General features: G+C 45.8%; 1 protein-coding gene across 8 annotated transcripts in view; it reads right to left on the reverse strand.

Moving 5' to 3' along the window:
• Nucleotides 1-9713, reverse strand: part of MARK2 (microtubule affinity regulating kinase 2) — a 97074-nt gene extending 87361 nt beyond the window's left edge. For all 8 annotated transcript variants that reach the window (XM_088137387.1, XM_088137385.1, XM_088137386.1 and 5 more), the window contains exon 1: nucleotides 9144-9713. In XM_088137387.1, coding sequence (XP_087993513.1) covers nucleotides 9144-9197 — 54 coding nt within the window. In that variant the 5' untranslated portion in view covers nucleotides 9198-9713. The remainder of the gene's footprint in view (nucleotides 1-9143) is intronic.
• Between the last annotated feature and the right edge of the window lie 6658 nt (nucleotides 9714-16371).

A 16371-nucleotide genomic window follows, 5' to 3' on the forward strand; every position in this document is an offset into this window, starting at 1 on the left:
AGGGGTGATCAGGATATAGCGAAAGTAATCAGAAGCACATCACAACCCAAGTCTACAGATCAGGTTGTCCCTTTGTGGAAATAAAGAAACCTCTCTTTAGTACCCCTTGATCACCCCATTAAATTCCTTTGGCAGGGCCCATAAATCACCCATCAATAATTTATAATGGTTAGCAGGGGTGGATAATGTCTAAGCAAGTTTCATATCAAGAGGGAGAGCTTTGGAAGAAGTCTTCTTAACAGAGGGTTTGGGAACAGCTATTATTCTGGAATTTGCCAAAGGCCCCAAAAAGAATATTGGCCAATACCAGTCCAAAGACTGGCACGGAAGCTAAGAGAGAGTTTGAGAATCACTGGGATGTAGCCAGTTACCCATCTAGTTCTGCTTCCTGCTGTTCACAGCAGTCTAAACAGATGTTCACAGGAGTTTTTCACTACATGTTCTAGGCAATGTTATCCATGTGGATCATGTCAATAGGAAACATATGGAGCCTTTAAAAAAAAAAAACGTTCAAGGTATTTCCAACAAAAGGAATTAAGAGGATCCTGGCTGGCTATAATTTATGGCTGAAGTGAGGGTTGAACCTCATTCATGCTCTAACCTTAAGCTTATATGTTAGAGCAACATACCAATCATATGTCCAACAATGCATCTCATGTGCCAATCACTATATAGCTCAGCAATTTAAGGGACAAACACACGAAACAGAAGACGCAGTAACCTTCATATGGCGGAAGCAAAGGAGGTGATTCCTGCACCAGTAAATAAGACAATGGATTCCAAGGCAAAGCCCAGGGCCCTTGGATAATGGTTGGCAAAGAGGTACCTCAATGTTCCCTCCTGAACTTTTACACGTCAAGCTTTCCTGTACTGAGTATTAGTGAGGCTCCTATTGTTCCCATTTATCAAATGTTCTCTGCAAGAGGAATATGCAGGTTTTTAAAATCAACCTCTTTTTTCCTTCTCTCCCCACCCCAGAGTACTATATGGCCCCAGAAAAAGAAAGAAAAAGAATACCAATCATTAAGAGAACTGGTCTGACCAGTTTGGCATAGAAGAAATGTCACCTCCCTTCTCCACCCTCCAGATGAAAAGTTAAGTGTAGGAACTTTCTTGCTTTATAAGAGGAATAAAAGACCTGACAACAAGATACTCTAATAATTGATCAATGCAGTCTACCCACCCACCCACCCACCCAGGAAAGAGATCGGAACAATTAGTTGCAATCCATAAATCAGTGACATTTCTGGCTCCTCTTTCTACTAAAGGGTCAGAAAAAAAGTGGTAAGAGAACAGAGAAATGCCAGCAAGCACACAAAACATGGGGCACTTCAAATGACATACCATACGTGGTGTGTATAAAGGAGACAGCCCTGGCAAGTGCTGATTGCAGGCTATTTTCCCATGATTTTTTCCTATACTGTGGTAAGATTCATGATCCTCTTTGGCTGCCTCAATCATTCAGGCCTCTGAGCTCAGGGTCCGTTTAACAAGCATGATCCTTAGCAAACCAGATCGAAGCAGAAAGATCTGATTTATCTCCAGGCAGGTAGAAAATGAACTACAAAACCTTAAATCTCACCTCTTCTTTTTAGGGGAGGGGAGGCAGGAGAGGAACTGTGATATCAGTGGTTGTCTGATCAATCTAAAGGACAACAATTTCTGCACAACATCTATAAAGTTATGTTTGCTTCCTTTTCTCTCTCTCTCTCTCTGGATAATACAAATGGGTAAGCTAGGATTGAACTGATGGGTCTTTTCTGTTTAAATCAGGGACTGGCCATGTCACTGACTGCTTATGAGACCCATCACCCAGCTATTTTACCATGCCGTGTGTATTAATGAAATGTATACATATTATTAGCAGATGATTCAAAGATAATGCAGAAAATGAAAAGCATTGCAATAGAATATTTTTATTGCCCCCTTCCCCCCACTTTCTGATTTCATGTCCTATAGGAAAATGAATTGCTTGTGTTCTGCCTTCTCCAGCTCTTCCTGGCACTACTTGATCAACTGACCAGAGGAGGTGATGGGTCCGAGACCAAAAGGACAGCCAGACCACCTCAAAGAGAGTTTGGGTGCAACTGTCAAGATCAGATAGGAAAGGGATCAAAGGCTTTCAGCCACACTGCAAGGCTGTGCTGATCAAGAAATTGCTCAACAAGGGAAGTACCAGGTCTGTAAAAGTTTACATACATCAAAAGCATCAGAATTACTGAGTGAGTAAACCAGTTCTCCTCTGGGAAAGAGTTTCCAATAAAAAGAGAATTGTGTACGACTGCATTATATAATAACAGGATTTAAGCAGCATGTATATAAGTATTCAATCCAGGCAGAATGAAAGAATCTTTCCTCCTTTTTCATTTTTAAAGAGGCTTGAATCAACAAGTATTAACTAACACACAAAAAGGAGGGCTTTTCCAAAAAAAATAAATGTTGGTGAAAACTAACAAATATTCTAAGTGTAGGATTAAAGAAGGTGGCAGTGGGGGGGACGACAATTCAACCCCCAAAGGTAAAGCTTGGTGGGTGAATGAGAGCAGGGGAGCCTCACCCTCATCAGGAGACAAAAATACATTAACATTCCAGTTGTTAAACTTGGGCGGGTTACCTGGAACAGCTGCGCCTTAATGTGTGTTCTTTTTCCCTGCCTCAACAAATGTAACTTGAAACAGCAAAGGAAAGGTTGGGGGGGGGGACCATTTTGTAGCAGTCACGACTAAATGTCAGCCAAATTTAGTTATTTTGAAGAAGCCAATGAGAATTGCAAATGAGATGAGGGCGAAATGCTGCTTTTAAAAAGATGGGCTTCTTCAAACCTGCCTTTGCCTTAAAACCACTACCAGGAAGACCAAAAGTTCTGGAACACCACCAGCCCCACAATTAACGAAAACAAAAGCCAGATTTTAGATTTTTGTTTTGTTTATTTCCCTCCCCTTTTTCATTTTTTGTGACTCCCCTAACATAAGGGATGCTAGAGATATATTTAGGGTGCTGTTGTACATGTCTCACTTCCACGCTAGCCGTTCTTTTTAGGCCTCGTTGCTAAGACACATGGTATATGAAGAGGAGAACCCCAGTCCCTAAGTTAACCGTGCGTTCAGACTGAGAAAAAAGAAGAAGGCTGCTGAAAAGTAGTGACTTTGGAGAGAGAGGCCCTGCTGCTGACCCAACAGGGTCTGTGTGGACTCACCAGGTGGGAAGACAGCAAAGATACAGAGCAGAGGCTCATCCTGAGGGAATCCAAGACTTCCTAGGCGCAGCGCGTTTTCTGACCACCACCGCTACAAGGCTTCTCTCTGGCCAACATCCCCCTGTAATCTGCCGAGCGCATTAAAAGGGTATTCTCCACCTTTCCAGAACAAGAACAGCTCTCTCTCTGTCTTGCCCCCTCTTACCATCTATCTTTTTTTGGAAAGCAGAGCCTTTCCTCTCCTTTAACCCAACAACTGAGAATCCAGCAGTGCTTAATAGAGCAAAGGGAGGCTCTTGGTTGCTGCTTTGGAGTTCTTCAGGGCAAACCTTATTCGCTTGCAGGTAATGGCCAATGTTTGGTGTGCGCGCGATTTTTTAATTCCCCCAATCAAATGTTAATTATTATGCACATGCTGTCTTTTCCAAGGGATATCCCAAGGCAGTACATAAATCCAAATCTTACTAACATCTAAAAGCCACAAAATAAAACTATATTAATAGTAGCAGACAGAGAGAGAACACCGATAAAAATGCTTTGTGGTGACTAAATGGTGGATAACTAAATGGGGAAAGACAAAATACAAAAGATAGCATTAAATGGTGCTTAATGGCAAAACAGCCCCCAGATTTCTGTCTCAAAAACCATACAAACTAAACTTCAACAGTAGGAAAACAGGGAGTCAAACAGGATATTAAGCTTTCTTCCTACAGAGCAAAATGGATCAAATACTTCAGAACATTTTTTTGCTTCATTTATAACCTGACCTTCCGTATAAATCTTTTTCCCATTTATTATATGCAATAATCCTGTGAGGTAGATGAGTATAGGGAGCTTTGATCCAACATCATGGCAGTTCAGCTTTCCCCAACTTAATGCCCTCCAAATGTGGTGGGAACCCATCCCCCAGAATCTCCATGCTGGCTGGTAATTTGAGGAACTTCAGGGGCCCCCCAACACCTGGCAGATGCCACTTAGGTGTGCTGCTTTGACAGCGACATAACACAGACAAGAGATGCACTGCACTAACCCACAGTGTCATTTTTAAAAAGCATGTTCTGCAAACCCAATCATTGTAAGATGGGGTTTATGGCTTAGTACATTATAAGAGAACACAGACAACTACGATTTAGTAAAAACAAAACCCATAACTGAAGCAAGCATGGCTTAGTGTGACGTACAAACAAAAGAGTTTCAATAGTGATAAAAAATTAACATTCTTTTGATGGCTCATGATATCGAGTGACTGGGACCAACCTGAATTTCCTGGTTCACCAATTTTTGGGGGGGGAGGGGAAGGTGATGGGGTTTTCCTTGCATTTTTAACTACAGCATGCCTTTGAAATTGTAGGAATTTTCAGTATTGGTGAAATTCACCAATTTTCAGTTTAGAGGGAGCTTGGGAGCAGAACCTTAAAAGATGGAGGTCAGGATGGCTTCCTTGACACAGACAGTCAAGGTGGGAATTTACGCATCACCATGACTATTTGAAGGTTTAGAAAGTGAAACCTTAACCAGACTGAGCTTCACAGCTAAGCACGTGGAGGTCAAAACCCCCTCATGGCCAAAACCCAGAAGTGGTTTGGCCACACCCACTTTCTGGGGTGTTTTTGACTTCCCAGTCTAGAATACATCTCTGAGATCTCCCATCAGAGGACCAACCAGATCTGACTCAGCTGGCCTTGGGTTAATTGGCCCTTAGTTCAAGAAAGCATGTTCTAGGTTGAGGGAAGATATCAGAACTGATCATGAATTTCCAAATAAAAATAATTCAAGAGAAACAGCTTCTTGTAGCCAAAAAGCAACATCACTTTGATCCAACTTTCTCATGAGGCAAAAAGCTACCTACAAGTAAAAAAAGTACGCAAAATGCCTTTGGATTTCTATCATTCGTGGCAGCAGCAAAGGGCCCTGAGCTAAAACTGGGGTGCAACCATTGTTAGGAGCAGGGGGAAAGATTATTGATCAGAACCTTCAAGTCTGAGTTAGTTGGTCCCCAACATTTCAAGACTTCTACCAGAAAACCCAAACGCCATAACCTCATGGACAGCTGCCCCCTTAAAGACACACAAATACCAATGACAACCAGTGGGGTCCCCTGTCAGGATCAAGACAGCCTGATTTTCTAAACAGGGAGGCAATTTTCAGCCAACAGCAACAACCCACTTTGTCCCCAAAGCCTTTCTTCCCACTGACCCACCTGGGACAATCAATGAATAAACTGCCCCTCCAACGCAATTAAGAGATTGCGGAAGCTGCAAAGAGCAACCCACAAAAACAGGAAGCCGATGGAGAGAGAAAGAGACTTGCACACTGGGATTGAAAGAGGAAAGAAAAGGGTGGGAAGCCAGTATTCTGCTCAGCTCTGAGCAAACACTGGTTCTGTGGGCAGCCAAGCAACATGTGTAGGAGGAAAGGAGCAGTGCATCCAGATGATTTCTCCTTGCATGCAGTAGCAAGAGGAAGCTATGGTAGGCATTTTCCTTGGGTCTCAGTACCTCCAGCAATTACTCAGCTCCTTTGGGAGAAGAGATTTGTTATGGAGTTAGATCTCCTCTTCTCAGAACTATCTGAAGATCCCTGGTATCTACCAGGACTCCCCAACTTACTCTCCTGTTCTCTAGCCATGCTGAGGTATAATGTTTACAATCTCCAGCCTTTTACCATGCTGGTTTAAGATGGAAGTTGTCACCTAATAAAGCTGAAGAGTCTCTCATTGGGGAAAGTACTTTGCATACATTTGTCATTCGTCCTCCATAGATTTCAGGCTACCATTGCCCAATTCTATCTTGAAAACATCTAGTGAAGGAAGCAGCAAATGAACAGTAGCTGGAAATGAACGTGGGTTCCTTCTCATCCCGCATCTCAGTGTTCTATCTGCTACACCACCCTACCTGTCCTATTCCCAATTTCAAGGTCTCAGTGCTATCCAGATGCCAACAGTAAGAAAGCTAAAAACTGTGGTAAGATGCCATGGCATTTAAACCACATCTTTATTTATACCTTACTATTTGTACTTTACCCTTTTATTCTTTTTGCATGTCTTTTACCTCTCTCTGTCTACATTCTTTCTTTAAAATGCTTTATTTAAAAAAAAAACTATGATAAGAAAACTTAGCAAGGAGCAATTCATATATATATATATTTATATTGGTGATTTATATGCCACCTTTTAATCCAAGGATTTCTGAAACAGTTTATAAGCAACAAGTAGTAATGCAAGCAAAACCTGCCTGGGATGACCTGACACACTTAAGCCAACCATGTGGTTACTCTGGTCTTGCTTTGGAACATTATATAAACCCAGCCACTGTGGTCTGTAAACCATTGTTTATGGCTGAATGCAAGGCATAAGCTCAGACACAGTGGCTTACCTAACAAACCAAGGCAAAATAAACTATGTATTAGCTTGATTTGGAAACCTGGCCACTATTTCAACCCCAGTTCTATCTAGTGTTGCAAGAAGTATGGATTTTACATGGAATCTTTTTGATATCTGAAATGTGCTATTTACAAAGCAAGTGTTATTACCACTACAGTAGACCCAGCAGGAAATCAGAGTGCATCCAATAACATCATGCACTGGGATGGGGTCAAGATAGCTCAAGCCTGCCCTATGTAAAAATGCATATATATATAAAAAAAATCCCCTCTCACCCTTATGAGTGGTATATTCTTCCTCAATCTCCGGCCCTCTATCAGAGGCCTGGAAGTTGGAGGGTTCTGCGCAGGAGCTGAGCTGTTCCTAGCCCTGCACTCTTCTGGACAGAGAGCTCTGATGTTGTTCCTGGGATCTGTGGGAGCCCCTCTCCCAGCTTAGGAGTCACAGCCCCAAGTGCTCCTACCACCACTGGGACTACTTTGGCCTTGACTTTCCATATCCTCTCTAATTCCTCCTTCAGGCCCTGGTCCTTCTCATACTCCTTCGTCCTGAAGTTGCTGTCACTTGGCACCGCTACATCTATCACCACCACTGTCTTCTGGTCCTTCTCTATATATATAAAAAGGGGTACCTGCACAGGTGATGCTCCTTCCACTGAGATGACAACCTCTTCTGTCATAGACCATAGTATTTAGGGGTTGCAACCTTGGATTCAAGTGCCCATTTGCCTCATTTCAGGCAGACTTCGGCCGAATTTTGAAGCAACCTTTCGGTAAGAAATCAGCTCAGCTTTAAGGGTGGTTTCGCCACACCTCGCCTTCTTTTCACTTCCTGCACTCTCTTTATATGGAAGTAGATGCTAAAGTTTGCCACAAAATCCACCCCATACCACATGAAAGTAAAATGAATAGATTGCTCAATATAACCCCTACACCAGATGCAAGATTACACACACACATGTACACTAGTTCCGGGTTTTGAATCCTTTGCCCATGCCATTCCTCAACTGCCTTCTCCCCCCAATAAGCAAATAATCCATGCAATATACACCTAGAAAGAAGAGGTGAAGGAATCTTGTAACACAATACAACTTCTTTCTGTGACAGACCCAAGAACAGACAACTAGGCACCCTTCTGACGTTTTAGATCACATCTCCCACAATCCCTTGCCACCAGCCATGCTAGCTTGGACTGACAGGAGTTGAAATGCAAAACGTAGGGAAGGGAACCCAGTTACCTACCTTGGTTCTAGAAATATTGCTGCTCACTCCAGCCTGTCTACTCCTATAGGGAGAGAATAAGTAAGAGAACAAGATTTCTGCCAATTACATTCAACTGTGTCTTCCCTAGATTAAAGAATTCCCTTTGTCTTATACCCTCTGTGTCTTGGTTGCTTACCAATACACCCTCCAAAGCAACATTTACTACATCCCACATCCTAAACAGGTGTCAGGGCAAAGAGATTTGCACACCTGTTCCTTCCCTTGTCCCCAGGCCTTCCAGAGGTAAGTAACCCTGTTATTTACAACCTGTTCCCCTCCAGTGAGGGTTCCTTAAAGCCCACCAAATCACCTTCTGAAGAGAACCTTCAGCCTCATCCTGGCATCCAAACATTGGCACAAATTTATACTTGGGATGTCACAGTCTTCCAGATGTTTCACCATCCTTGCTTTGTGCCTCTGAACAGATTAACACAGGCAGACATTTTGGAAGGGAAAGACAACCCCCCCAGCACAAAGCACCAGAACCAGTTTAAAAGAAAAATGAAAACCTTCCTTCATTGGCATCTGCTCATAAAGGGCTTCTTTTCAGATGGCACAGATGGAAGAAGCCAGCCAAGGAGCACCTGTCGCCCCTGATACATACACACAAAACACGGATTGAGGTATTAGTGATGCAGTTGTGTAGAGGCTACCCCTTGCAAATTTTCCCCTGGACCACACAAAATGTATCCTGTTTGCCCTGGCCCAGAGCAACTGGACAGAACTCCTCCTCTACTACACCTCAGTGCTGGCAGCCACACAGGCCTTCCTTTCAAAATGCACAGGAAAATGCCCCATTCCAAAGAGGGGGCTGCACTCCTACCCAGTTTCCACCCTACGGTTGCAGAGCTTGGGGGGGGGGACAGAAAAACACGCAGAGAAAAGAGGAGAGGGCAGTCCCAGCGGCCCAGCTCCATTTCCCCGTCCTCACAACCCTTGAAGAAGCAGACGCCCCCCCCCCTGCCCTTCTCCCATCCAGGACTGCCACCTGTGTGGGGCCTTTTCCTTTCTGCTCCTTCAAGAACCCCAACTCCAGTAGCAGGAGGCGGGGTGTCCGAGCACCTTTTTTCTCCCATCACCAGCATGACAGGAAGCTTAAAGGGAGGGAGAAGTTTGCCCCCCTCATGAAGGTGCACAGCTTAAGTGGGGTGGAGGTTTAAACCCCAGCAAGGCGAGCCACACAGTGGCAACTCAGGCTTAGCCCTTCCACAAGTCTCCAATTCGCTCTGGGGGGGCCCAAAGACCCCCCCAGGTGATTGCTTTTAGCCCCCCCGCCTAAATTTCGCCCCACGTCTTCCTTTACCTGCTCCAAGTTCTCCGTCACGGTGGGCAGGGGGCTGCGGCCGCTGTTCGACATGGTTCCCCTTGGCAAAGGCCTGAGGGGGTGTCCCCCCAGCTGCTCAGCGCCTTCCCCTCTTCCTGCTCCCTGACCCAGCTGGAGGGGGTCGGGGTCCTCCTCCTCCTCTTCTTCTCCTCCTCCTCCTCAGGGCGAGGGGGGCGGCCAGGCCACCAGCATGTGGGAAGCGGGGCTCAATGGGCGGTCGGAAGGCACTACCACCGACGAGGCATAAGGCTCCCCTTCTAAGCCGGGTGGGAGTACAGGGTGCCCGGCTTGGAGGATCACGCGAGGCCGGGGATGAGGCGCTAGAGACCAGGCCGCACCGGAAGAAAAACCCCAGCTGGGGAAACCCCGCCGTCCGAGGCGCGTCTTGGGCCGGCTGGACGCCCCCACGCCCCGCCGCGCCTCCGTTGCCGGGCTCGGGCACCGTCTTCCCTTCGCCGCCGGTGCCAGGACTTCACTTGCCGCCCCTCGGTTTCACACAGCGGCGGCTCCCAATATGGCCGCCTCAGCCGGGCTTCGGCAAGTTCCGCCGTGCTTCCGGAAACAGCCGAAAGGCAGCCTCAACAACAGCAGCGGCGACATGGCCGGGAACGCTTCCCACGGTTCGCGGAAAAACCCGAAGAGCCTGGCGGCGCGTTGATTGGTTGAAGAAAGGGACGCGGGTGGGAAAATGAAAGAAAGGGAGGGGGAGGAGAAAAGGGCGTGGTTAAACTTTCTATTGCTTTGGGGTTGGAGGGAAAGTCAAGGTGGAAGAAGACGGGAAAATAAATAAATAAAGCACTTCCGGAAACCAATAGCTGTTAAAAAAAGGGGGGGAGAGGAGTTCGATTATAGACGGAAATAGCCGAACATTCTTTCCTTGCTAGATACGAAGATAGCCGAACTGGCTCGGATTTACGGAAAGAGGCGAAGGTGGTGAGGTTTTTTTTTCCCCCCTCCCTCTAGGTATTCCTAGATGTGGTCAAATATAAGAAAGAAAGAAATGTAAATGTTTGCATTCAAGTTTTTCAGGTTCAGAACCATGCCCCGCCAGGACAAACTTTACTTATTTCAACTGACTTATTTAATGCCTCCATACTGTTTTTCAGTCTGAAAAAGCACCTCAGTTCGCCTCTGTAAGAAGCTGGGCGAGATGACTTTCAATCGGATTTGATTGGAAGAGGAACCTTTGCTTTGAGCGGAAGGGCTTGAATTGCATCTCATTCGGGTTACTGGAGCAGAGCTGGCCTGCCAGACCCTGAACGGCCACTAGAGGGCTGAAAGGGGTTAGATTTCTTCCGTGGGGCTTTGCTGCCCCCTAGCGGTGCGGTCTGCAGCGGAGAGCTCTGATCTTCTAAATACTGTAGGAAGATGATCCATGGGCGAAGTGCTTTTTCAGCCCCACGAGCTTTGCATCCATTAATTTCCCAAGCAAATTTACAGCCTGGCTACACATTGTAGGGATAGCAGTGGTCCAGCCCAAGGCTTCTCAGCCGTGGCAACCTTAAGACGTGCGGACGTCCACTCCCAGAATTCCCCAGCCGGCAACCTTAAGACGTGCGGACGTCCACTCCCAGAATTCCCCAGCCGGCAACCTTAAGACGTGCGGACGTCCACTCCCAGAATTCCCCAGCCGGCAACCTTAAGACGTGCGGACGTCCACTCCCAGAATTCCCCAGCTGGCAACCTTAAGACGTGCGGACATCCACTCCCAGAATTCAAAGGGCTGCATAACACACTGAGCCAAAAATAAGTCATATTATTATGGCTTAGGGCGATGTAGGAAGTGAGTTACCTAATCCCATGGAAGCCCATGGAAATGTCCTCCTCCCAGTCATAAACAGGTTCTTCAATTGCATTTTAATGCAGGCAAAAAAACCGTCGGTGCTTTGATAATAAATGTGGCTTTCTGGTTTGCATTGCTATATTCTCTCTTAGCTATTTCACCCTGCAAAGAGCTAGGTTCTGGCCAAAAGTCCCCATAAGCAATGTGGAAATATTTAACCACATATCTATTGTCTAATATTATGTGAACATCCAGCTCTCTGGAAAAGGGCTGGGATGGGTGGAAGCAGAGAGACGAGGACGACGGGAAGCAAGGGGGATGGACTCAGATACAGGGGTGATGTGGGCACCCTTGGAAGGTCTGAAGGACCAGCTTAGGGACAGATCATCATGGAGAAAATCTATCTACGTGGTTGCTAAGAGTTGACAGCGACTTGATGGCACGCCATCAATAACGACAAATGTTTATCTCGGTATATTTCTTTCATCTGCTTTTCCTGAGGATGCCTCAGACATAAGAATGCAAGGAGGGCATTTTTCTTGCTGTGAAATTGGATAGGCTTCCGGGACCCCAAACCAGGCGGGTTTATGTGGGGATCAGCTAAGCTCCAGTGCACAAGCTGCTAGGATTGATCAGACTGCTTTCTTACAACACTCCACCCAACAAGGTTGTGAGGTAGCCCCGTTTACAAATAAACTTTTAAAAATCTGCTCCTTTGCTTTCGTTGGTAGGGTGGTCGGTAGACCTTCAAGATCCAATGCAATCAGCACGTCATTTCAGACCAGAAGGGTAAGTTTTAAGACTAGCAGCCCTCCAAGGAAGAAACCACTGCCTGGTTGATTAAATACTTACAGCTGAGAAAGAAACTCCCAGTTCAAATGCCACAATTAGCTATTATTTCTGAAAAACAGGATATACAGTACTCAGTTCTCTTGTTTGGTTCTCAGGGAAATATAATTCCTTCCTTTTCTGACCTGTGGAGCGTCACGGTTTCTGGAACTCAAACAGTGCTCCCTGTGCAAAAGGGCCTGAAGGTTTGCGGAAGGACGGAAAAACTTCAGAGGGGCAAAAAGACTCGGAGGAGGTCTTTCCAAAGGGCCCCCCAGGAACCAGCTTGGATTAATACTGAAGGTTGGGTTGGTGGGGGTTTAGATCTGTGTCTGCTAAAAGGAGTGTTGGTGTTCGATCAGCCTTTTCCTCCAGCTGCATGGAGCTGAAAATCCAAGAATGGCAGCGTAGTGCATTCAGAGGGGTGTCAGGTACAAGATGGCTGGTGTGGATGAGGGGTTCTGTATTCCAAGAAACCAGAATGGAGAAAACCTTTCACCTCAATGAATAGGTAACACCAATGGAGCCCAAGAAGACGCTCAGAGAGCTGGCTGGACAAAAATGAACTGGGTGAGTTTCAAGGCATATATATTAGCTGGTTTCGATGCATTGTGGCCTAACGCATTTTTCTTAAACCACAAATGGGTTAGAATCGCCTAATGTCAGGCTGATGCCAACAACCTAGACTAGAAGCCATTGATCCCCAGGATGGTCTACAAGAGGTATTGAGAAGATGATGAAAGGAACAGTGCAAGAATTCCACCAAGTTCTCTACTTTTGAAGGAGAAACTTATACATGGGCAAATGAGCGCAGGAAGGCTCTGCCTCCTTTCCTCACGCATTTTATACGAAAATGGGAAAGTCTCCATCCCATTTGTGAAGGAGAGGCCGACTGAAGCTTTGGGTTGTTTGGAAACCAGGAGACTTCCTGCTCATCTGAGAATCAACTCTCACGCCTAGTTTTGCCCATCACGCTCAGCCAGCTTAACAGAAACAACTCCAGTTCCTACCTGCTTCTTCTGTTAGACACCTCCGCCCTGGGATGTGCCAAAACTGCGGAGAGCAAGTGATGCAGCCACAAGATAAAGTGTGCAGGATACATGATGCTCTGATTCCCCCATTGCAGTCGGTTCTAATGTGTTTTATTTGCCTTTGGGTTAGCGTAGAGTGTGTGTACAGACCCAGCCAGAGTAAGTTTATTCACTACAACATTGTTTAATTTAGCTACCTTTGGACCAGATCACTTGGCTGGGTTGGGAGAATCTGCTAAGCCCTGATGTGGTTCAGTTGTTCTTTGCTGTGATTTGTGAGTCCCGTCATTGGGGTTTGTAAGCTCTGATTTATGGGGACAGGTGCAAACGAGTCATGACAATAACCCAATACTCTTCCCTGGCCAGGAAACCAGTCCTTACCGAACTGCTGGATGAATTGGGGCCTGTAAAATGAGGCACGCAGAATGTTTGCTGCGGGTTGGAGGGCGCAGCATCAAATCTGAGTGAATGCAAGGGTCAGAGGTAATAAAAGCAACAACAACAAAAAACCCCTGGTGGTTGAATGAGGCATTGCAGGCTCAATTGCTGAAAAGTGCAATACTGTATAATGGGATCTATGGGAAACACTGCCCCCGGTGGCTCAATCAGGTATTGCAGCCTCAATGGGGAGAATAGGGCAATACTGTATAATGGAATCCATAGGAAATACTCCCCCGAGAATATAGATTATAGAGCCTGCAATACCTCATTGGGCCACTGGGGTCAGTATTTCTTATAGATTCCATTACATTATGGATAACCATTACATTCCCGGTTATCCAACCCAACCCTAACCCTATACATCCCATTATATTGTCCTATTTTCCCTATTGAGACTGCAGCACCACATTGGTCCACCAGGGGGCAGCATTTCCCTTAAATTCCATTTTATAGTATTGCCCTGTTTTACCCACTGAGCCTTCAATGTCTGAGATAATGCAGGCTCAGTGGGTGAAATAGGGCAAAATGGAATCTGGGCATATTATAGATTGATCTATAGGAATTTTCCATATTGAGACTGCAATACCTCATTGAGCCACCAGGGGGACAAAATCCATTTTACAGCTTTGCCCTATTTTCCCCAGAGCCTGCAATACCTCACTGAGCCATCAGGCAGCAGTGTTTCCCATTGATTCCACTATATTGGCCTATTTTCCATCTTGAGTCTGCAATACATCATCGAGCCACCAGGGGGCAGTACTTCAGAGGACCATATAGATTTTCTTCTCAGCTGCAGGGAGGCCAGAGCAGCAACACTGGGTGGTGGATTGGATGCAGCAAAATGTCGCCCCCCACCATGGATCTTTGTGACCCTGAAAGAAAAGCGACAAACCAGCATTGGGTTGGCAAAGAGCAACACCCTTTTGCTACCTGGTTTAATATATAGGGAGGTTCAAGATGGTTTTTTTAATTCCAGGTTTTATTAATCAGCGAATGCTCCAAGTTCCTAGTTCTCATGGCATCTTCCAAGCAAAACTTGTGTACCAAGGCCATACATTAGCGGGAGGAATGAAGGCTGATTTGCAAAATGAAAGAGTTTTCACGTTACTCTTGTGAAAGGGAGCAGGCTATGCTCAGAGCTGTTGATGAATTTCCATTAAATTAATAAAGGATCTCTCTCTCTGGGTCTGTCTAAATATAGCAGCGTTGATGCATAAGAAAGGTGAAATAATTTGGCAAGACATGTATTAGGCTTAATCCAAAAGCCACAGAGTGCTGGAAATTGAACCAACAATTACATGAAAAACTGATGCATGAAAAATATAGAAAAGAAAGTAATATCTCTTGGGTCACCAACAGGGTTATGGAAGGCCTAGCAGCAAAAGGAGAATTCTTGATATACTGGATTTCGAAAGGGTCCCTCCGTTCCCTAAGAGGAAACCTTTGATCACTCACCCCGTCCATTCCCGCATCTTGGAGTTGCCAGTGGAGAAGCAAAAGCCACAGAATCCGTCCAAATAAATAGAGGGGAAGATTTACAACTGGGGTGAATGGAGAGGGCTCCCATTGGCCAGTAGTGACATCATGGTTGCAGCCCTCTTGGGGGGCAAGGAGGCTGAAGGAGGGGGCTTACTGTACGTGTGCAGAGATAGGCCAGCTGGGGATGAATCCGCGAGGGAGATCTGCACAAGCGTGCACACTTTGTTACCCAGTGCTAGAGAAACAGCTCTGGATAGAAACGCGCGCAGAAGCTTCATGGGGAAAAAAAGTGTCATGGTTTTAATTGTGAGCGTTGCGTTGCCCGCACTTGAGAGCGTGCAAATATCACAACAATCATATCCAGCGTCCGGTCGTAGCATCAAGCCGGCGTATCTTAAGAAGGGAGTCTGGTCTAACGATGATGCTCATCGGGGTAGGTTTAAATATTGTTTATCCAGGGAAAAAACCACAGTTGGTCGGGCTTACTTCATACCTGCAAGCATGGGGAACCGGTTGAGAAACCACAGGGCGAGCTCACCCGACGGAGTAAGCCACACTGAGGTTTTGCTGGTTTGTTTGGACTTGGTGAACTTGACCTCTAAGAGCAAGGATAAAAGATTTACCTAGGCCTGCCTCGTTCCCACGATGGCCACCCTGAAGCCTCCCGGAAGATCCTAACACCGTAGTTCACGCTGCCGATTCCACCCTAGCCAGCAGCCCATAGGGGTAGACTACTGGGGGCCATGGAGGCTCCATTCCTAACTACCCTGCTACCGGAGATGAAAGCCCCATGAAATCCTGTGTCTTTCAACCCAGTATCTCTAAATAATCTAGAAGCAGGATCTAAAACTTTCTCTCCTGTCCTACACAGTCCACTTCATACACGCGCCATTAAGTTCTGTCTGTTCTCTAAATTCCCTTTGCCGTATTAAGCCCGCTGTCCCACACACAACTACAGATAAAACTTAAATCTTGATTGTGTGGAACGGGTCTCAGATGAGGCTAAGACCTCTTCCTTAACGTCATACAGAACCAATCGGCCATTTTATCCGATCCGCACCTATGAACCAGAATCATAGGACCATGCATAAAATACAGAATGTTATGATCAGAAACAAGTTAGAAAACCCAGCAGTGGAGAAATTCATTTCAGAGATGTCCCAGGGCCAAGCTTTTTGAGCAACCACGACAAAAAATACAAAATGTTAAAATTCTGAGGAATGCAGTCCCGCGAAACGTGTTTTGGGTTGGCCTCCGAAGAGCCTGGCGTCCGGAGGAGATTCTGTATTTTCCCCATGCAGAGTCACCCAGCATCATCGCCCCAAACCTGTTTTGCATTTTTGCATTAGCGCGTGTGCGCATCTCGGAGTGAAAAACAAGACCAACACCCATCTACGTTGCTAAACTGGTTGTTCTGGAATAAGGGATTATCAGAGACAAAACCACACCACTGGAGCACCGGGCTCCTCGTTCCCACACTATTGTGAGTGTGTAGGTTGTGAAAAGGATGAGATTAAGTTGATTACTGATCGATTGATTACACTGGTGGGATTGCTCATCCACAGGAATTTTCTGGGAGGCCTCCAGATGAAGACAAGTGCCATTTTAAAGCACCCATTAAAAACAAAGCATAAACATATAAATA

The sequence above is a fragment of the Python bivittatus genome, unplaced genomic scaffold (genome assembly GCF_059951505.1).
Source record: "Python bivittatus isolate LINGU-HERP-01145 unplaced genomic scaffold, Pbiv_v1 ctg000180_np1212, whole genome shotgun sequence".
NCBI lineage: Eukaryota > Metazoa > Chordata > Lepidosauria > Squamata > Pythonidae > Python > Python bivittatus.